This window comes from Asparagus officinalis, chromosome 1 (genome assembly GCF_001876935.1).
Source record: "Asparagus officinalis chromosome 1, Aspof.V1, whole genome shotgun sequence".
Taxonomy (NCBI): domain Eukaryota; kingdom Viridiplantae; phylum Streptophyta; class Magnoliopsida; order Asparagales; family Asparagaceae; genus Asparagus; species Asparagus officinalis.
This window is the reverse complement of record NC_033794.1, coordinates 61,662,433-61,685,534: the sequence shown is the minus strand read 5'-3', so window position 1 is coordinate 61,685,534 and position 23,102 is coordinate 61,662,433. Positions and strand designations below refer to the sequence as shown.

At 35.3% G+C, this 23,102-nt stretch overlaps 1 protein-coding gene and 1 long non-coding RNA gene across 2 annotated transcripts in view; both read right to left on the bottom strand.

Moving 5' to 3' along the window:
• Positions 1 to 616, bottom strand: part of LOC109825020 — an 8,650-nt gene extending 8,034 nt beyond the window's left edge. The window contains exon 1 of the long non-coding RNA XR_002242879.1: positions 381 to 616. This is a non-coding gene — a long non-coding RNA (uncharacterized LOC109825020). The remainder of the gene's footprint in view (positions 1 to 380) is intronic.
• The window catches only part of LOC109825012 (peroxisomal acyl-coenzyme A oxidase 1-like), a 38,331-nt gene continuing 17,825 nt past the window's right edge, over positions 2,597 to 23,102 (bottom strand). Inside the window, exons 7-14 of the mRNA XM_020391681.1 lie at positions 21,468 to 21,666; positions 20,896 to 21,093; positions 18,091 to 18,222; positions 11,753 to 11,873; positions 11,156 to 11,266; positions 10,935 to 11,004; positions 8,851 to 9,034; positions 2,597 to 3,123 (exon numbers count right to left, since the gene is read on the bottom strand). Coding sequence (XP_020247270.1) covers positions 2,914 to 3,123; positions 8,851 to 9,034; positions 10,935 to 11,004; positions 11,156 to 11,266; positions 11,753 to 11,873; positions 18,091 to 18,222; positions 20,896 to 21,093; positions 21,468 to 21,666 — 1,225 coding nt within the window. The 3' untranslated portion in view covers positions 2,597 to 2,913. The remainder of the gene's footprint in view (positions 3,124 to 8,850; positions 9,035 to 10,934; positions 11,005 to 11,155; positions 11,267 to 11,752; positions 11,874 to 18,090; positions 18,223 to 20,895; positions 21,094 to 21,467; positions 21,667 to 23,102) is intronic.

The following is a 23,102-nucleotide window of genomic DNA, read 5'->3' as shown; positions in this document are numbered from 1 at the left end:
ACCACCACACCCAAAAAAAAAAAAAATCTCTCAGGATATTTTAGTCGTTTACCATTTACAGGTAAGGGGGCCATCGGGAAATTTTGGAAGTTTATAGCGATTTTGTGAGACCCAAAGTTCAGGGGGTTTTGTGAAATTTAATTTATCCAAATACTTTGCTCCATTTTCTCCTGACATTTATTTACAACCTTAACACAATCTCAATCGGGATCAGATAAACCCATCTCATCGTCCTCCTTTCCAGACTTAAAAAGTACATTAAATCAGAATATTGCAAAGCTGAAAAAAAAAATTCACGGTGCGGATTGCACATGCAAGGAGGACGCCTCCCCCACCCCCACCCAAAAAGAAAAAAGAAAAAAAGAAAGGCATTGAATCACCTCGTAGCCGAGGCGGCGGGCCTTATCGGGTCGGGTTGGCCTGGTGACCCGAACGATGGAAGGATGCTGGCGATACTCCCCATGCACCGGACCCTCTGCAAGAACCTCATCACATCCGATTGCTTCTTCCTCCGTAATAGCTCCGATACGCACCTACAATCAAACACAACACGCGGCATTATTTCACAAATTAAAAAATAATAATAATAACAACGAACCAAGAAATGCGATGTTAGGGGCTGATAGCTGACCCATTGCTTTTAGAAGAAATTTTCACTGTAGACTCATTTCCATATTTAATCCCTAAAAACCGACCAGCTTTAAAGTTATTTATGAGAATCGATTAATTAGTAGGGGTTACCAACCCTGACTAATTAGTAGCCTAATTAGCAGCTACAAACCTTCCCTGTTTTCTGACCCCATTTGTAATTAGGCTACTAATTAGTCGGGGTGAACAACACCGACTAATTAGTACCGTAATTAACTGAAAGTGGGTCGATTCTCATAAATAAATTTAAAGTAGGTTGGTTTTAGAGATTAAATCTGGGATTGAGTTTACCGTGAAAATTTCTTCTGAATGCGATGGCAAAATTGATTTTGGGCTGCCAGGGTTCTCTTGGGCCGGGTTTATTGTCCGAACAACCCCGTGACCCCCATAGACCTGCTTCGGTTTCATACTTATGTAGTTAGTCCCTCCATTGTTATTGCGTCATCCAATTCTTTTTTATTTTATTTTATTTTTTTTTTTTGGATAGAGCGTACTCTAATTCTTAAATATCGCTTCAAGTTGATCTTGACTAGAGATATTTATTTGAAATAACTTATAGGAATTAAAGGATCTAGCAGTAATTTCAATTATTTGAGCTAGGGACTAACTTTGTAGCAACCTGTAAGAATGTAACACGCTCAACACACTCATCATAAGCAGAGCGTGCGTGCTGATAAAATAGAACAAAGACGATAAAATAGCTATAACAATGTAATACATGGTTGCATCGATAAAATAACCCTAATATATGCGTTGTTACATGTAATTAACTTCAGTCTACAGATTGGCCTAGATGAGTGGTGGAGCTAGAATTTTTTTTTCTCAGTGGTTTCTCTAATACAAATTTATCATGGTTGTATTTTGAATTTCATATTTTTCCAAGATTTCATCATTAGCGGTGTCCTACCTTAATTTTGTTGGTGTTCTACGTAATAAATACATGTAAAAATAAATAAAAGTACATATCAGGTAGAAAATCCAATCATGTGATACCACAGGACACTATGTAGCTCCACTACTGAGTTAATCCAATCGTTTTAGCACATAAAATCCCCAAAAACATGATTTTTGTTTCTTGCGACGTAAGTATTTGGGACGAAAATAGTATTTTTATCTTTTTGTGAACAAATGCTCGCGAGATGTTAGAATCAATGATGCTAATTTATTAGAGATTAAATAAGAAATTTTTATGGGAAATTTACTGAAATAAAATAATTCATAAGGGTTATGTGCAACTCTCTAGAAGTTTACGGGGATTTAGTGTAGTTGGTGTTGCTCGCTCGCTGCAACTTCCTAAAAAGTTCATGAGGATTTTCTATAATTTACCCTATAGAATAATCATTTTTTTTCCAAATACAATTATGCTTTTGAACTGCACTTTCCAAACTTCTACACACACAAAATCATAATAATCCGTTAAATGATAAATGATTTTGACTGAAAACTTAAACTCTCCACTTCCTATCTACCATAAACTAAGAGAATTTGCACCAACGGTCAAGCATTTATTAATCATACGCATCACATAACATCATAGCTTAATATTTTAAAATACCAGTTCATCACAATTCTCTATCAAATACGATGCCAACAATAAGTACATCGTAAGGAAAATAACTATACTTCTACAAATCAAACAATGTGATGATCAACATGATTTAGCTTTTACGACCTCGTACCCCATAGACTTAAATAATTCCCATGAACTGAGCTATTCAAAGAATATCTTTATATCAGTTATGATTCCATCTTACTATTATAGCTTTTGTAATTTTGCATCTAATAATAATTTCTACTATTCCAACAAGATATTAGACATTTAATATTTTTTAGTAGCATTTATAACTTTCGTGCATGATATACTGAGAATCAATATACTATAAGTAAATATTATATCGTAAATACATATTTAAGAATTAATAATGTAGAATATATTATTTACTAATAATTTCTCAAACCATGTATGCCACGTGCAACACACGTGTGGCATACTAGTATTTTAAAATACTAGTTCATCACAAATCTCTATCAAATACAATGCCAACAATGAATACCTATTCATAAAGAAAATTACTATATTCCTACAAATCAAACAGTGTGATGATCAGCATGATTTAGCTTCTACAACCTCGTACCCATTGAAGGCTGCATTATTCTTACAAATATCAACCAACTTCGTGGATTATATGAATGTCACGGATTCTGCAAGAAACATTTGAAATTACAATTGGCTTTTGCTCTTTCTATACGCTAACCAGCTTTTTTTCATAGTCTAGATACCCCAAACTGTTGCTTCAGCAACGGATGAATGTACTCATGGTATCCATCAGGCACAACTGAGTCATTGAGGGGGTCTTTCCATGCTGCCTCGTAGAGATTGGGGTACACATTTCCATCGTGACGCCCCAAAACTGAACCCAAGAAATGATCGGTGTAGTTGAATGCATCAACAAGTGCAATCGCATTAGGACGGAGCTGTATGACACGAAGAAGAAACAAAACAGGAGGAATTACAATGAGAGAAGTGATATTAGATATGAGCTGTCAACTCATTTAGCAAAATGAACTGTCAATACACAAGTATGTTGAGGTTCATCTGCTTTGATTTGATAGCAGGATAGGTCTCAACACTACCTGGCCTCTTGCTTGCCCATTTAGCAAAATGAAATGGATCCCAATACTAGTTGGTCTTTTGGTAGCTCATTTAGCAACATGAAATGTCACATTGTATCCGGTTTGGAAAAGAATTCTATAGAGGATCATCTCTAAAAAATCATATAGGGAGTAAAAGGAATTGAAGCGAGTCCCCCCACACAAATCTTAAACTGGTAGTTTTTCTAAGCAATACACGTGTCACAATCTCCCACGTTCTGATAAGATTTTTCATAGAGGGCCCTCTATAACACCACACCTAATTATTTTTTCACTAATAGCACGTTGACAAGCTAATCACTATATTTATAGTTAATATTTTATATATAGTCTATCTAGCCCTTAATTTTCTTTATAGCTATCACATGATTATGGAGATGCTATGAAAATAAATATGAGTTAGCCAAATAATAATAATAATAATAATAATAATAATAATAAGAGTAAAAACAAGTCAACCAAATGGGTAAATATTGCCACCATCCAACATGTGTTCACGAGTCATCCTCACCTTAGCTAAAAATTGCCAAACAAGCACATAGGCTACTCATTATTTATCCATTAGATGTAACCAATGAATGGGTAGGACAACGGCGGTAACTCCCCATATAAATATGAAAGAGATGTCTCATACACTTCCAAGCTTGTAGTAAGAACAAACGTGGGGGAGAAAAGAGTAAGCTCCCACTTATTTACAACTTTAAGCGAGATCATCTAGTATCTTATACATAATTTCTCTTCTGAAAGCATATGCAAACGTCCACCAGCTCGCTAATTACTTTGTCTTGTACCTATTATGTTTAAAAGTTCGGTAAAATACCATGTGTACTAATATGCTACTTCTGCCAACTATTGCATGCTACTTCTTTTCTTTTCTCTACATATTTAGACTTATGAACGAAGAATATTAATGGGTTCATATTTAGACCACTAGCAGATTCTTATTTTAGGATCAAGACTAGATAATCAAGATGATGATTTCCCCTTCATAAAATGATGCATGTACTATGTATAAAGTATCTGCTTGACTGATTCATTGTTGTTAATTAGTCTACACGTTTCTGCATGCAACCTCAGAACCATACATGGATTTATAACACTGAAAAGGAACGTCAGTGCTGAAGGGGCATTGATTGGTTGAATGGCATATACCCGGACTATACGAGGCCTCAGCCTCAAATTGTTATTGTTAATTCATTGTAATATCATGGATGGGGACATAAGGAGACATCGGCAGGTAAAATAGTCACCGAGGAAATAACATTTCATGCATGTTAATACTGTTTCCAATTAATTTTTGGTTCCTTTATTGTTCTTTTCTTTTTTTAAATAAACTATTTAACCCCATATCGGTGACCTCGCTAGGCTAGTACAGCTCACCTTTTATTAATCCAAAAATTTCAGATCAAATGGAGGCGTAAAGAAAGAGCTGCTGTGGAAAATAGTTGATATATGTCTTGTAAAGAGAGCTTGAGAGTAATTGTCTTCTTATGTAAAATATGAATGTTAAAAAATAAAAAAATAAAAAATATTGGTTGTTATATTGTATATTTTTGTCTCACAAATCCAATTAGATTTTTTTTTTTAATCTGACTATGGGGTGTGATGCTCTCTCTATAGGATTTTTCCCATTTTTATGTAAAAATAAAAAATTCTTCATGGAGCAAAATCGTTTTGCCAAATGATTCTTTGAAAAGATTTTTATACTCCACATTTTCTTAATAGTGTCATGCTACTCCTAAAAAGAAGACTACCCATACATGCACATCCTTAATGCAAAAACTAAAAATAACCTTAAAAATATTATCACAGAAAAGGAAGAGTATCTATAATTGGTAATTGGCCTCATGTGAGGATGGAAAGTACACAACATAATCTTCTTATATCTGTTAAGCTGTTAACATGTGATTGACAAAAAATAAAGGTATGTATTGAATAATATACTATGAGTGCTTGACTATGCTGAATTATATATGTTAAGCGATAAATAAATAAAAATCTGTTAAAACCACAATCGATTTATCCTTACCAAATCCTCAATCTTCAAATATTCCAGACATTCAAGTACAAGATACATACCTCCATACATGAATTATTCGATGATCTTCTTTCGTTTAAAAGTAAATATATCCTAAATCCTAACTTTTTTTTCTTTGCTAATCTCCTATCTACAAGGATTCATCCCAAGTACGAAACAGAGATAAAGTAAAGCATGTAACAAGAAAGTTAGTAACTCCCTTAGCAAACTCAACAACACCATTCCACTTACCCCACTAATAACGAATTCAACTCACCCCACTACTCATTCTCGCATTTTCTTCCTCATATATAAAGTTAATTCTACAAATCAATCAAAGAGCTGAAATAGCCAAAAGTTTTCATGAATTCTCCAAACAGTCAACTGAAGCATCAGAGAAAACTTATACAAAGACTTTTCTTTCATATCAACCTTTTCCATATAAAAATATACCCGTAAGTCCTACTTTCAAAATCCCAGTCATTCAATTCTTCAAAGCATCTGCTAATCATTTCCATCCATAGCCAAAACACTCTGTTCTAACAACAATAATCATTGTTTTAGGTAAGAAGGTATATTTTTTCTACTTCTTTTCTTATTCTCTCTATTTTCAAGAATGCTTCGACGCTTATACAAATTTTCAGGAATGCTTCACCATTCAACTAACTTTAGAGGAAAGCTCGGGGAATTCCTAAGGGAATAATTTGCTAGCTTTCAGCAATGCTTCAGCACCCGTACAAATCTTTGGAAATGCTTCGATGTCCACAGATATCCTGCGCGAATGCTTCAGTGTGCAAAGATAAGATATATCTTGACAAACCCCTCTAACATTTTGAGGGTTGTTTCTTCATAGTTTTTTACAAGTCAGACAGAGCTCCTTGCAAAGAAAACGATATGGTCTCAAGACATCTCTACATACATATTTAATATTAATCTTTTAGGGCTACTCTTTTCTTTGTAACTATCTCTGGACAAAAGACTATTACTTTTGTTCCATGAATGTTGTAGGTTTAGCTCAGGTAAAACTTTCGTTTCCATTATTATTCATGAAATCACAGAAATAACTCTAATTTGTTGGCTGAAAAAAGTATTATCTACTTAATTGATAGATGAGCATTTTTACGGAGAACAGATTGATTTCTGTATTGTGGAAGTATAAAAAGACAATCATTTTTCTTGTTACTTTTATTCTTCAATTACCATATTTCTAGTATTATCTTTTTTAGTCAGCATGTAAAGAATATGTGATAGATATTTGATTCGTCTATTTTAGTATATATTGTAAAGTTGTCAATACATCAAAGAACTTGGAACATATCCACTTTAATTTGATAAGAGCTGAAGGCACTGAAGCATTTTAGATGACTTGTATGGGTGATGAAACATTTCCGAAGGGCGCTGAAGCATTTGAGTAAGATTTTTATAAGCATTCCTGAAGATTTGTATGAACGCTAATGTTACAAAAAGCGGTAAGCGGAAAGTAGAGTGAAGAGGTGAGGCACAACTTAGGGTTTCTGGGGTTTAAGCGGTTCAAAGTTGGAAAAGTGTTAAGAAAAAACCGGTCAACAAAACACTAAAGTTAAATGGAATCAAATCAAAACATTCCATCTTTAAAACACTAAGTTATACAAAACTCCAAAAAAACTTAATCAAGTTCAAACCCAAAGAAGGAGTATATTGAAAGTACTTGAGAGGAGAAATTTGGAGGGGAGGAAAAAGGTGAAAGTTGAAAGTCCAGCTGCTATTCGACACTACTGCTGCCAATGCTGAGAGAGCTCAAGAGGTGGCGTTGTCACGTGGAGAAGTTGCAGAAAGCACTGGAGGCGTAGATGATTTGGGGAATGTAGGACTTTTTTGGGTTCTCGTGGAGATAGTTTTGTTTGAAGGTAGACTTGTCGAGGAGGCTTTACTGATAAGAGAGCTTTGACTAAATTTGTGGTAGGTTTTGACGAAGAAGGGGAGGCGGACGAGGTGGAGAAGTGGAGGCTTTGCTAGAGAAAAGGACTTGTTGAGGTGGACAGAGGTGGACAGAGGTGGACGAGGCTGAAGGGGGAAAATTCGAGGTCCAGTATTGTTTTGGTTTGGAACACAAAGTAGAGAATAGGGAAGTGAAGGAGAAATGAGGGTTCAAATTTTAAAAGTGGGTTAGGTCCAAATCAGGTACAAAATAGCAGCTCAGAAAAGCATTATTCATTATTTTTAAGTGCTGAAAAACATTGTTAAAGCATTTTCCACCGTTTTTGCACGCCTTAGGGCCCCTTGCCAAGTAAAAGCAGCTAGGGTGCTTAATACCCAGTGAAAGCAGTTAAAACGAAGCGTCCTAGGGGGATTTCTGCTTTAAAAACTGCTTAAGTGGTGCTTTTTACTGTTTTTTTCAGCATTGATGAGTGCTGAAGCATTCTTGAAAGGCGCTAAAGCATTCTGGTAGTAATTACTCGAGCTTTCTATAAAATTGGGTGGGAGCCAAAGCATTCTCAAATATTTGTATGGGTGTCGAAGCATTCCCGAAAATAGAGAGAGAAGGGGAAAAGAGTATGAAAAAATATACCTTCTTAATTACGAAAAACAATTGTCACAGTTATAAACGTTGAAGAGATTGTTCGGTCATAGATGGAAATGATTAGCGAGTGCTTTGCAGGATTGAATGACGAGATGTTGAAACTTTGGATTTACTTTTATTTTTTCTTATGGAAATGGAGATTGGGATGAAATAAAAATCTCCGCAAAGTTTGCTTCGTTGCTTCAGTTGGTTGGATGGGTAAGAATTTACGAAAAAAATTTGGCTGCTTCATATTCCTTGATTGCTTTGTGGAGTTAGATTCACGTAGAATGAATAGAATGTGAAAATGAGAGAAATGGTTGAGGGACTAGTGAGGTGAGTTGAGTTTTTTGAGGGATTAGCTAGTGAAGTGGATCAGTGTGGTTGAGTTTGTTACGGAAGTTGAATGAATTTTTCGCTACATGCTTTCGTTTCCTTTATCTCCGGATGGTACTGAGATATAAATTATTGTAAATAGGAGATGAAATTAAGAAAAATAGGTTAGGATTTAAGATATTTTTATTTTTAAATGAATGAATACCCCCAAATGATTCATATCTGGAAGTATGTATCCCATACTTGAATGTCTAGGACATTTCAAAATTGAGGACTAACATAAGGAAAATTTGATACACTTTTACACCCTCAACATGGGACCAATTACCAATTTTAGCACTCTCCCCCTTTTTGTGATAATATTTTCTTAAAGAATATTTTTGGTTTTATGCAAAGGACATGCAAGAATGCAAGGGTCTTCTTTGTAGGAGCAACACGATCAAATTCAATTTATTTGCACATATATATTTTGAAACTATTTAATGTTAAAAATTGTGGAAGAAGAATTTTTTTCCAAACAATGATAAGTCAGTTAAACAAACAAAGAGTTGTGGATAACTTCCCCCAGAAACCAATATCTTAAATGAAAAACCACTTCAAATTAATGTTTATATTCCGCGTAAATTATTGAAATATTGTAGAAAGTAACAAAACAAACCTGAGAATATAGAGAACGGAGTTGGTCATTTGCGAGGGCGCCTTGCTTGGGAGTGATGCAACTCATTGAGAGAAAATCCCCCAGATACTTGTGAAGCACGGAGAGAGCGTAAATGTTGCAGAGGATCTGGAGCTGTTCTTTAACTCCATGTCCATCAAAGTCTTGTTTCACCTTCTCAATGAACCTGGAGAGCAAGCAAGCGATCAAAAGTTACCAATCGGGTATTGAGTTGGTATTCTATTAATCCTCAGGTATTCTAATTATGAAAGTTCAACTAATGATTAGCTTAGCTGTCATATGCACAAAATAATATAGAAGGACAAATGCAGGAGTGTTTAATTGTAAAAGGCACCATGATTAATGTAAAAGTTGTTAATAACTTTAGTATTTCCAAAAAAAATAGTTTTAGTGGACTTTTTTTAATAGTTTTCTAATTGTATGTACAAACCGAAAGCAATAATGGGTTGTTTCTATTATTCTATACAAAAATGTCATCAAGGAATAATTGGATTGAGGTCAACAAACATCATGCCTATCAATTCAATATATGCCCTCTGTTCTTTATGAACATTTATCATGCAAGGACAAGGCTAGTAATAGACAAGGCAAAAGATCATTATTCATCTAACCTTAATCTCTCTTAAATAGAGATTAGGAAGATATTATAAAATAGGTATGAGATAAAATCATATATAATGACATCTCACCATATCTCATAATATTTGCTAGATCTAAATACTAAAAATATTTAACACTCCCCCTCAAGCTAGAGCATATATATTGTGTATGTTCAGCTTGTTACAAATGGAAACAAACAGCTACTTGCAAGAGCTTCATAATGTCATCTTTCTCCGAAATATTTGAAGACGTCAACAATCAGAAAAGTATAGCCACAACTAGTAGAAACCCTAGACAAGTTAGCCAGTAAAAGAAGCCTTAGGCGGGTAAGCCAGAAGAAACCCTAGACGGGTCAACTAGTAAAAATTCTAAATAGATCAGTCAGTAGAAATTCTAAACGGGTCAGCCAGTTGAAACCCTAAGTAGGTAAACCAGTAAATGCCTAGGCGAGTACGCCAGTAGAACCACTAGGCGGGTGAGCCAACAAAAGAAACCCAAAGCAGGTCAGTCAGAAGATACCCTAGGCGAGTCAGTTAGTAAAACCCCTAGATGGGTAAGACAGTAGAAACAACGTCGAAAAAGAAGTGTTGTTGTCGCAGATAATTACCAAAGATGCCAAAGAGTGAATAGTAACTCCAATATTGTTCACCGCGTAAACATTAGCCCCGATACTATTCAACATGTGAACAGTAGACACCAAGCTGTTTTTTAAAGGTTATTTTGTGGGGTGTTTGAGAAGATCTAGAAAATAATGATGCTGAAGTAGTTGTTGAAGCCGTTGATGCCATCAAAGCCGTCAAGGGGAGCATGAAGGCCATGCAAAACCACCTCGGTGGCCTTGAGATCTAAAAAGATGGGAAAATTTTGTGTGTGATCAAGTAGGCTCTGACACCATGTAAAGAAAATAGAAAAGGCAAAAGATCATTATTCATCTAACCCTAACATATCTTAAATAGGGATTAGAAAGATATTACAAAATAGGTATGAGATAAAATTATATCTAATCACATCTCACCATATCTCATAATATCTGCTAGATCTAAATACTAATAATATCTAACAAGGCCAACGAAATTATCTTTGTACTATCATAAAACTAAAATCACCTTCAGATGATAGCAATAAATTCATGATACACACACATGTCGTAAACTTCTACAAGGTAGGCACGTTGGCTCTTAAATGTTCCTAATTAAATCAATATTGGGCAAGTCTTGAGGAGCTAACCCCTTGACGTTCAAATGCATGACAATTTTGAGTAGTTATAAACTCGTATTTTTCATATTGATTGAAAGTCCACTCGTTGCCAGTCCACAATCAATGGCCATTGTCAGAGTTCCATTTTCACTAGAAACCCACTGAATATCCGGGGTCATTATAAACTTTCACCAACAAAGTGTTGAAAGTGTGTCCAAATTTATGAAAAACTCGAAAGAGGAACATAAGAGAATGTATGAAAAACTAACTTTGATACAATTATCAACTGGCAATGAGCCACTGCTGCCTCCACTAAATCAGCAGAGAGCTCCGAAAAGCCTGCATAAAGAAAGGATGCACGTCTAAATTGTGAAAATAATTATAATGTAGAGAATCAATAATTTGAAAAGAGATGAACAAATTCTAGTGTATTTTTGTCCAGAATTTGAACTATATAATTACTAGACAATTAAACCAGGTTATAGAGAACCTTCTTCCGGGCTTGATGCTCTGGCAATATTTTGGGCGCAATTAAGAGCAAGCCGAACAGCTCTAGCTTCAAATACCTCCAATATGACAGACGGATTTAACCAGTCCTCAGCTATACAAACAAAATATAAATCTTAGATACAAGGAGGCTCTTAAGCCAATATAAGTTAAATACCAGCCTTAAGACTAACTATGGTAAATTACAGAAAAAATCCCTTGGTTCCCAAGAATCACACAAATCCCCCCTAAGGTTAAAAAGTGTCAATTTTACCCCCTTATTTTCAGTTACTCGTCAAATAAACATAATGTTTTTGTTATACTTGTCAATTTCCGTATAAAAAACATATATTCTTATATGATAGTAAAGATGATTGTCATAAATTGTGATTATAAATGTCTTTCTTATCCAAGTTATTTCGTGGAAATGGAAATGGAGGAATGAAGTGTCACTTCAAAACCTCAGGGAGTTCCCATCCCTGTAAACCATAGGTTTTTTTCCTTCATAATTTCCCCTTCAAATTATTTATAGCTTACAGTCAACATGTAAAGTATACTCCTACGAAATCAATATTTCATGGGTCATGTTCATAACATGTACCTTGGCGAACATTACAACGACATTGCATCAGGTATTCCATCCTCCCCATGTATGCCGTGGTACCCACCGGCTTTTTTGTGGACTCAAGCTGAGAAACTGTCTTTACAAGAAATCTTGCCACCTTCAATAGAAAAATAGAGCTTACATTAGCTAAGCAAATGCCAAAAAGCATTTGCAACTCTACGATGTTACGAGGAAACATAAAAAGGTTTATAGGCTACTGAATAAGAGGGTTATAGAGTTTACGACAACAAACAAGCACATGTAAAATTGTAAATGATGCATCAAGAATATGTATGTCTAATGCAATCTCTTGAAAAAAGCTGACTAGTCTCAACTATCAAGATGTGATACATGCAGTATGCATTTACCAGGTGAATATTAAATGTACCCAAAATTGGGTTATACATTTACATTTGTGGTAGAACTCATTTAAAGTAAAATAGAATCAGAATGTGGAAAAAAAATGAAATTCAGAAACAACGCAAAAAACTAAACATACATGACAAATGTAGAACAAAAAGTGTGAGTGGTCCATATTAGTGGAATTTTTTGCAAGTTCACTTAATTGGTGTGTAAGAACACATTAGTAGATCCCAGGTGATGAAAGGGTGGTAAATTTCAGAAAATCCTCTTCATCCTTGGGTTGATTTCCACAAAACACCCCTGAACTTTAAATATTCGAGAAAAACCCCTAAACTTTGGAACTATCAGAAACCCCTGAAGTTTCCAAACTGAAATACACCATTTGGAAAAAGTAAACACCCCTCTCTCGCAGTAAAACCATAACCTACCTCTCTAATCTCTTTCCTACTTCCATCTATCCTCTCTTCCCCCGACAAATACTAGAACTGAATTTCCCCCCAACCTCCCTAAGTTTCAGAGAGTTTTTTCTAATTTTTAAATTCAGGGTTTTTTGTTGATATCACCAAAAAGTTTCAGGTGGTTTTTATGAAATTTACCCTTAATAACAACATATTGATAGTCATGAATTCGGAGACCATACTTCAATAAGTCTTAAAACATATATGATGTCGTACAAGTCATGTGGTAGCCATATCAAACGTAATTGAATTTTTTAAATGAAACAGAAACTACAGCGTACAAGTCATGTGGTAGCCATATCAAACGTAATTGAATTTTTTAAATGAAACAGAAACTACAGCTAAGCAACATTCAACAAATAATAGAAATAATAAGTTAATAACTAAATGACACTTATAGGCACTAATAACAAGTTAAAAAGTATGTTCGTAGGTTTTCAGATTGTGCGACAATGTGCATATGCTCTTGGCTGAATATGGACATTTTTAAGGGCCAAAATATTTCATCCACACACAATACCATACAATATATATACATACATACATATATACATATATATAGAGAGAGAAATTTTCGAATGCGAAATTTTTTCGCACAGCAACGTGCAAAAACAACTGTTCGGCCCCCAATTCTCGTGACCACTGTTCCCGAGACAACCCCTCATTCTCGTGACCCCTATTCTGTTTATCCAGACCCAGACCCTCACCCTCTCTCCCCAACCCACCCCACTCTCTCTCTCCCTAAACCCTCCTCCCTCTCCCTCTCTCGCTCGTGACCCCAAGCCTACTCCGCCGCCGATCAACTCCGGATCCGACCTCTTTTTTTGCTGAAATTTGATTTCAGATTTGATCTTTTTCACTTTTCTTGTGAACTCCTTGATTGACGATTAATGTTTTTACTTTTTGTTTTTTCATTTTTCCACCGGATCCGACCTCCCATTTTTTCACTGTTTTCATAAACTTTGGATCTATAGAGCATTATTGCATATTTGAAAATTATATGTTGTTTGTTTTTGTTTTTGTTTTTTCTACCTCTTCTTGAGAATGATGGTTGACTAGCATAGTGTTTTATTGGTGATAGGGCTCACTCGGGTTGTACCATCAGTCTTTAATCAATTCATGTCATTAGTTGCGTTTTTTGTGGAGATAAAACTAAACATGGGATGTCTAAATAGGGCTGTAATTTAGAACCCAAGTATGATAGAATGATCTATTCCAGGAATTCATGTGGACGATACAAACCCAAACTAGATGCAGATTTAAACTACTCATTTTATTGGTGAGTGTTTGCATTGCCTCATCTCACAATATTTAATTACCCTTTTCTATGGCAAGTGTAGTTGCTCTGCTGTAAAGTATTTTCGGCGAGGGATAAGATTGAACTGGCCAAAAAGAGCCGTAGCTAGAGAAAGCATTAGAGCTGTAAAGAAACTTGATCGTCTTAAGGTGTGCCCTCAGTCTTTTTAAGCTACATAAATTTATCATAGTAGGCATAATTGTGTACTACATGGCCTTTCCCCCCTTCTCCTTGAGAAATTACAGTGTTCGAGTGTGTTTCCTTTTTTTTGCCAATTATTATTTTTTAATTGCTATGAATATGCAAACTTTTGTATCTGTAGCCATGGATCATGGAGTCATCTTCAAGCAATCGTCATGGACTGTTGTGCCATTGTGGAATGAGAGCTATACTCTCCAAATCTGGAACTAAGACGAACCCTGATCGATTGTTTTTGGGATATGCTAATTGGAAAGTGAGTAATTATGGATTCTTCAAATGGATGTCTAATGAAGATGAGTTTGAAGGTTCAAAGGCAGAACTTGTTCAGACGAAGTAGTCGAGCGTGACGTCGTAAGTTTCAAGAGCCGTGTCAAGTGGAGAAGTGAGGGAAAAGAGAAAGATTGAGATTGATATTATGGATTTATTGAAGCTTGTTGTATTTGCTCTTTTATTTGGTATTTTTCTTGGATTTATATTTGGTATTTTTATTGGATTTGTGCTAAGTAGGGTGTAAGAATGTATTATTGGATTTGTTGAAGTGTATGTTCTCTGCATGTTCTTACATTATTGGTAGTATAGTCAAACAAATTCAACCCAGGTTTCTATCTAGTCAAACAAATTCAACCCAGGTTTCTATCTTCAACAATGATACTACGTGTACTAAATGCAACACAATGAAACTCAGTTGGCTACCAGGAAGCCAAAGAAAGACCAGGCATTGCAAAGCGGTTCTTCTTGGGATATAAACTAGTGGCATTTATTTGCTTTGTAGGGATATTCGATTACTCTTACCAGAATCAACAAGAAGAGTTCCATACCCTATGCAAACTAGTCAGATCATATTGCCTCTATTTCTCTTGAGTATATATGTTTCCATTACAGAATAAACCATATATGTTTCCATTACAGAATCATGTTGCGATCATAAAATATAAAAAGAGAATAATTATGAACAAACACAAGAAGAGAATTAGAGCTCCAGTGCCAATACCAACAACAATAGTCCAATTCCAGAGCTTTAGATCATCAGTCCATTTCCAATCTACATTAATGACAATACAAGCAACTTCCTTGATAACTTTAGTGGGTAATTTCTGCTATCATGATTTTGTCCTCGCATTCCACACAAATTGCATTTCCTAGGCCGGCATTTGCGGATCTCCCTCGATGGCTTTAACCTCTTCCCTTTGGGCCTTCCTTTTATTCTTGCTTGACTTGGCTCATGAACTATATCTTGAGAACACTCCGCATTCATATAATGTTCTTTCACATCTTGTCCAATTTCTTCCTCATTGATGAGTTTCAAACGTTGTACCTTATTAATAGCATCCATCATCATTTCACACATTAATTCATATGCATCATTAGAAGATAGCTCATCTTCGACCATTTCATTAGCTAAGCAATTTAGTTTACTAAAACGAGAAGCAAATTTAATTATGGCATTATCTCCATAATATTACAATCTCTAAGAACAACACTTTTTCTGACATTTCGGCACCATCTTCTTAGAATATATTGCTCAGGTAACTTACTATGATTGGTAATTTTAAGATACGTCACGATATGTCGGCATGGAATGCCCTTGAATTCAAACATGAGACACGAACAACGGACCATTTTAGTTGTTTTGCAATATATAACATGTCTCAATCTTTCATCATGACCACAAAAATTCAATTTGAAAGTACTTTCTCTTTCATTTTCTTTTACCAGCTCAATGTTATACATTAAGCCCACAAAAATTCAATTTGAAAGTACTTTCTCTTTCATTTTCTTTTACCAGCTCAATGTTATACATTAAGCTAGAGTTAAGCTCATCTTGAAAAACTTTCTCTTTCATTTTCTTTTACCAGCTCAATGTTATACATTAAGCTAGAGTTAAGCTCATCTTGAAAAAATAAAAGATTTTTTTCGTGTAGATTTGGGCCATTTGTTTTTCCATTGACCACAAAATCTTTAATTTTGGCTTTTTCTCTATTGTGCAATGATCTTCTTTAAGCTCCCCCTCTCTTTGTCTCGCCAAGACCCTCTGAAAGATGATCACGAAATCATGAAGTGAATTTTTTTTTGATACATGCATTTTTAGCAATGCATTCATCCCTTCACTTCTTTGACTGTTAGACATTCCGGCCCAAAAGTGTTGTTTATGATAAACCAGAGCCCATTTTTCACGAATTTCCTAGATATCCTTTAGCCAATCATGCGCTTCCAATACATTTTTCTTAAGAATTAAAACCTAATTCTCTTCAAAAGAGCTAGCAGTCTCGGAGTCCCAAATATTTTCTTTGAAAGATTTCATAAATTCTGTTCTATAAGCCAATTTACCCAACTTCTCCAGAACTTAGTCCAAGATATACCAAATGCAAAACCTGGGACGAATTTCTAGAAAATCTGTTTCAAATGCCTTGTATATGCCAAGACATTGATCTGTAATCATGTCCGAAGAAGGATGACCCATTGCTTCAATCCATTTGTTAAACAACCATACGAAAGACTTCGCCTCTTTGTTTGGGATCAAGCCACATCCTAATGTGATTGCTGCAGTTATTCAGCCACATGTTTTTTTAGGATAAGATATTAAGTTGGAGCTAACATACATTCCTTCACGATATTAAATGTCTTTGACATTCAAACTACAGCCATTAGAAATTCATGATATAGTGAATTAACTCAATTCATTAACAGATTATCTGATCATCATCAAAACCTAGTTCATGATTCCATCAATATGAGTTGATAATTATGTTTTGGAAAATTAGGTTCAACATACATGTGAAACCCATGTGATTACAAATTAGCTGTGAACTTTCTCGCAAAGGCAGCATGGCAAATAAAGTACATGGTACACATGAGGCAAGCTGTCACTCATGATAACTCACTACCCTTACCACAAAGACTAATGTTCACACAACTGACTTACAACCTTCTGTTATTCTTTACAATTTTGCAGAGCTCTATGTAAACAAATACTGCAGAGTTCTACATAAACAAATATAAGTTAAGACAAGTTCTGACTATTGCACTTGATTTCTATTGTAACTTAAGAAGTGCACGCAAAAATGAAACAGAGAGGAGAGATCGTGCAGTTCTTAGTTTAGTATGGGACTCGAACAGATGCATGTAGATGAAAGGAAAGAGGAGGGGTCTTCATCTTTTACAGCAAGAGTAAATGGGAGAGAAAACAAAGCATCAAAAGCAGAACTCAGTTCTCTTCTCGCTTCTATGCCTACCACAATGTGCATGGGTCATGGTGGTTAAAGGCATAGGTGAAATTCACCAGTACAATAACCAAAGTTCTTTGGGCTCCAACAAACAATTAACATAAACATACTCAGATAAGTCAGTAACAGTAGAATACAGCTAGCAGCTTGTCAATGTTTGCCTTTGACCATATCATGAGCAGCTATGACTCATGAACCAGAGATTATAGTTATAAACATGGGGTAAGAGGTACTTCATGCAAATAAATTGCAGTTATAGAGTAAGTGAAAGGGCAAACTGCAAGAAATTGTCAATTAGAACTCTCTTTTCCTCTAAAAGGTATACAATTAGTGACATCCCTAGATTTTCTTCTTCTTCTTCTTTCTTCTTCTTCTTCTTCTTCTTTCTTCTTCTTCTAAAAGGCGTACAACTTGTGCTCTCCCTAGATTTTCTATTTTTCCCCCTTACACCTTAGAAGCTTAGTTAGAAATCAAGACATAAATTACAGGAAAGGATGAACTCAGCTGAAGTGTAATCTGTAAAAATTCATAGCTGCATTTTGGTGAGAAATATACGACAATATAAATACATCAGGGTCAGTATATGTAAAGGATTTTCCATGACAAAAAGTTATTTATTGACAAAAGAACAAATTCCTTTCTTTTAAAATAAGGATCTTAGCAAACTGCTACAATGTGGTGTCAACCATGAGATAATAGTAGCTACTCCAGTGAAGCTCTTATACTTCATAGGTGTGAATACTGAATTTATAAACTTTGTTGAGTAAGCAGAAGGGAAAAAAAATTACCAACCTGCAAAAGCAAAACAACATTATCTCCTTCATAAGTGCAAGAAGGAACATATACAGCAAATAACTCCGGAAGCCCACTGCTACAAAGATAACCATGACCACCACACAGTTTTCTGCACTCTTCAATGCCATCCTGCAACAGAAAAGGTTCAACTTTACATCAATACCTATACTAAACAAAAAAAAAATTTGGTCCAGACTTTACTAAGAAGAAACCTATACTAAGTGTGGTTGTCTGAAAATACAATGGCGGGAATCAGAAACCCAGGATTGTATCATTAAGCCATACACTTTATCTGACATGTTATGTGCAAGTACTCGACACTCCTTGGATGGGATGTGTCGGGTAGGGTTACGGCTTCATGATAGAAGTACCTACATAACAGTTTCCTATCATATAATGCCTTCAATTCTCCAATCTCTACCCTAAGAAACAGTTGCATCAAAAAATTGAATAGGAGGTTTCATTAAAGCCCAGCCATGATTAACCAACATAAACAGATATCTCGAAATAACGATCCCATTATGTTGGTTATATCGTCATATCTCTTAATTTAGTCAGAATCAGGGACTTGATTAAATAGTTAACATTGAAAACAAATTAAAAAAACTGTAACTAAATAATTTTGAAGAATATTTTAAGTTCCTTAACTTGATACAATGTGCATAATATAGTATAAATCAAGTTCCTGAAGAGATTATCTATGTTGCAAGGTTAGTACATAGCTTAAAAGAGAATTAGACTAGTGTGGCATCATGAAAGATTTTAAAGTTAACATCTAGTTCCTAAGGAAATTTTATAAGAAACAAACAGAAAATGAAGCCACTGTCTGGTTTGTAGCTCACTTTCCTTTTACTCTCCGTTTGCCAAACATGCCCTTACCCTAAAATATTGTTAACTGGATATTTTGGATTCTGCTAATTTAGAAATTGGAGATTCCGAAACTTAGAAATAGGGGGAACAAAAGAACAGAGGGATCTTTCTTATTTACATCAAAATTGTATATTGTACATGAAGTTTTTTTAGGAAACATTCCTAACAATATTACTTTGAAACAGGTGTATCATATTTCTTCTTTCTAGAGCGTCAGAACACCACAAATTCTAAGACCTGACATAGGAACATTTCTTTGGCTCATAGACAGTTAGATCAGTGTATATGGGGGTGACCAACCTAGCCAATCATAGTCTTATATGTCAGTTCGTAAAATGTTCCAGTTGCAAGTCAATCACCATTTAGCTGACTTACTAAGGTTATCATATCTTTTTAGTAGTGGAATAGCCTAGCAGCTACTATCATTTACATTTTCCATCAGCATTATACTAAATACATCAGAGATTTCTAAATGAATATACACAACTCGTATGTTAACAAATAAAACCTCTAACAAATTTCAACAATTACTAAAGGGACATGGAAAAAGAACGGGCGTTCATACTTTCGTTAGTATACTGTTAAGCGAACACTGCAAATACCCACAGAACATATACAATTCTTTATCACTAACAAAAGGAACCTCTATCACATAAACATAGTTGATAAATTGTTTGATGAAATAGACAAGATGTTCTTTTCGTTTCTTTTCTTTTCTTTTTCTGGTTCGAGGAAGAAAGAGAAGAGCAGAAGTTACAGTTTCAAAATACGACATCTAAGGCTAATTTTCCAACATAATCTTCATGAGAGCATCCTTGACTCACTCACTATCCATCTTCGTCTACAAAGCTAAATTAGTGTAGGAAAATAGGGTCGAATCTTTTTGTAAAAAAAAACCATGCGCTATTTAAGTTGACATAAAATATTTTATGCTAGTCAAGACATCCAAATAGGGTAAATGCTTATACTTCAATCATAGCGCCGAAGCAAGAACTTTCAAAGTGCCGCCTTCCTAGTAATTCACAGATGCTTAACTACAGCGGTAATGTTAGTTACTTTTAATAAGAGATTATTGGAACTACTATATATCAGACACCTTCAAAACAAAACCAATATTTTCACTTTGGGTTGCGCACTACAACAAAAATTGTGACTTGTGATATTTTTTTGTTACCTCGCTTCACATTTTTGTGTTGCACAAATGGAGCGCAACACAAGTCGAAAGTATGGATAGAGGATGTGCGGAGAGGGTCTTTTTATACATGTGGGAATGTGTCACAAAACTCGCAACACATACATGTGTTAGGAGTTGCAACACGTTCATGTGTCAAGAGCTATGACACATTTGTGTTGTGCTCCAATTTTCTTGTTTTGCCTGTCAATTCATGTCCTTTATAGGAATAACTTTCTACTTTTTTCCCCAACCAAACACCGCTTTAATGAATCCCCAGTAATATCCGACCAGCTTCAAAGGCACATATGCCTCTTTATATACCTACACATATCTGTAGCAATGTGAATTCAACAAAAGTATTTAAACTCATTTAATTCTTTCTAACTAAGCGATGTGGGACTAAGAACAATTCCATCTCGTTCAAGTGTTCCCATTACACGTTAATTTTATTTAGTATCTAACAAAATAAATTTGCTGTGGCTTCCAACAATTTTTATTTGTAAGCTGCCATTTAATCCACTGCAATTAACACAACACTTCTATATTTGTCGTAAAATAAGTGTGGGTATATGCAACTTTTGTTGTACTGGCAATACCACAACATTGGGAGCCCTATATTGTACCAATACTCACGCTCTTAAGTGAAAAACTAAGAGGATTATGCTAGGTAATATTCACACACAACTGTGAAAGTTTAATTGCAAAAAGATCTAATGTCATCATGTAATTTATCAAAATGTAATAAATGTTTTACATACAGCAGTTGTTGAAGTTGTCAAAGATTTCAAACCAGCAGTGCATGCATGAGCCTCAGGCAAAGTTGAAAAATCATTAGCTTGTAATCTTTTCGTCACATCTGCATATAACCACTTCAACCACTCGCCCACAAACCTAAAAGCATAGGCTGATGCCAACAGAGGGAAGAGCCTGTTTTGCTGAGTTTTATAATCAATAACCTGCAGCAGAACATTTATTAGAAGAACCCAAAACAACAGAGGTACATGTGATGCAAAGACGATATGATAATAACAATATAATCCACATCTCCAGGTTTATTTTTCAAACTGTTTGTAGCATAGGAACAAATATTCAAAATCTCAGTATGGAATCTAAGTAGCCTGACGAGAATTCTGTGAACCACGTAAAGGAGAGAGAATCTTGACATGCAAATAAGTATAAAAGTTGTGTTTGAAGTTAAATCACATTAAACAACAAATTAAACAACAAATTATCAGCATCTGGCATCATTACTGGACTCTGTGAAGCTTGTTATATGATTTTTATACCCGTATAAGTTAGAATCTATGTTTCTAAATGTGAGCTGTAATACCTGGATCTCAGGTCCCCCATCCTGTGAGCCAAATTGTCTGCGAACAGCACTATACCTTACAGCAATACAAACAGCTCTGGACAAAGCTCTGGAAGCATCAGCTACGATCGCTTGACGAACATAAACCATTGTGCCATAAACCAACTGCCTTGGGACATCAGACTGTGAGTACTTTCCTTCCCTAGACACCTTTGAGAGCCTGTTAACATTTTAGAATATGTAGGTCATATTCCTTATTGATGGTTAAACACCTCAAGGATCAAATACAAACTCATGACAGTTGATACTTTGCTAAGATAACAGGTATAAGATGTTACAGTAAACGGAAGAGAAATAAGTGTTTAAATAGTAAAACTAAAGACTCAAGTGTTTTGGCAGTGGTTCGAGCCAAACAACACGCTACACACAATGGGACTCTAGCTTGCACCACACTATGAAGCTCGCAGGTCCAAGACATGACAAATTGTATCACAGCAGTTTGCCAGCTAGAATTGTGGAGTTAAGTGCTATGCATGGTTAAGTGTTAAGTAAGGCTAAATACTACATAGCGTGAGTACTATAGGAGCCACCTCTAGAGTCCATATCGCCTGGTAGTGATACTGGGATGTGCCAATTATCATGTCATGACGAGAACGTCGCCCGTGTAAGGTGGAGTGATTGTGACGTCCAAATGTTAGTCCTACATCAGCTAGTGAGAAGTAGTATTTTAAATGTCGGACGCCACATCGGACATGTCGGCCGACATATCGGACGCCACATCGGACATGTCGGCCGACATCGCGGATTTAGGGACCAACCAACAAGATATGGTGTTTTCAATGTGTATTACATTTTTAAGGTTCATGTCAGATATATCAAAGGACACGTCGGATACGTCGGCCGACCAATTTTTTAATCTAAAAAAATGTCTAATTTTTTTGGTTATGTTTATCTAATCAGATTTGGGTTTAAATTCCTGATTGACTTAATATTACTTCTAAAGACAAAACCCGATCAATTAGGAGAAAAAAGGACCAAAGTCATTTTCGTCGCTCCTATTCTCTCTCTCATTCGACATCTCATCGGTCTCTTCTCCGAATTGTTCCTTCGACATCAATATCGAGCGATCTTCTCTCTCCTTAACTGTCAACATTAGACTCTATTTTTCTCACCTCTTTCTTTTAACGTTAACCCTAAGCATCATAAGTTATTTACTTTTTAATATGTTTAGACAATAGAATTTATTAAATATGTTTAGATTTCAATTATGATATTATATTATAGATATACACACCATCTGATATGACAATCCGATATTTTTTATGTCCCTTGACATATCCCCGATTTCCGCTATCCGACATGAATTTAAGCCGTCCGACATGAGCCCAATATCAGACATTTAAGTATTTAAATAAAAAAAAGCTAAATACTCAAGTGTAGCATTGGCTAGTTGATTTTGTAAGTGGTTTGAGCCAAACAATATGCTACACTCTGTAGATCCCATGGCTTACACCGCACCGACAAGCTCGCAGGTCCAAGGCATGAGACACCTCCTACCTACCCAACCTAATTCATAAAGAAGAGTGGTATTACTTGCAGTTTTTCTTAGGGAAAATGTCAATCTAGGGTTACTAATTGCTAATAAATAGGTTTGGT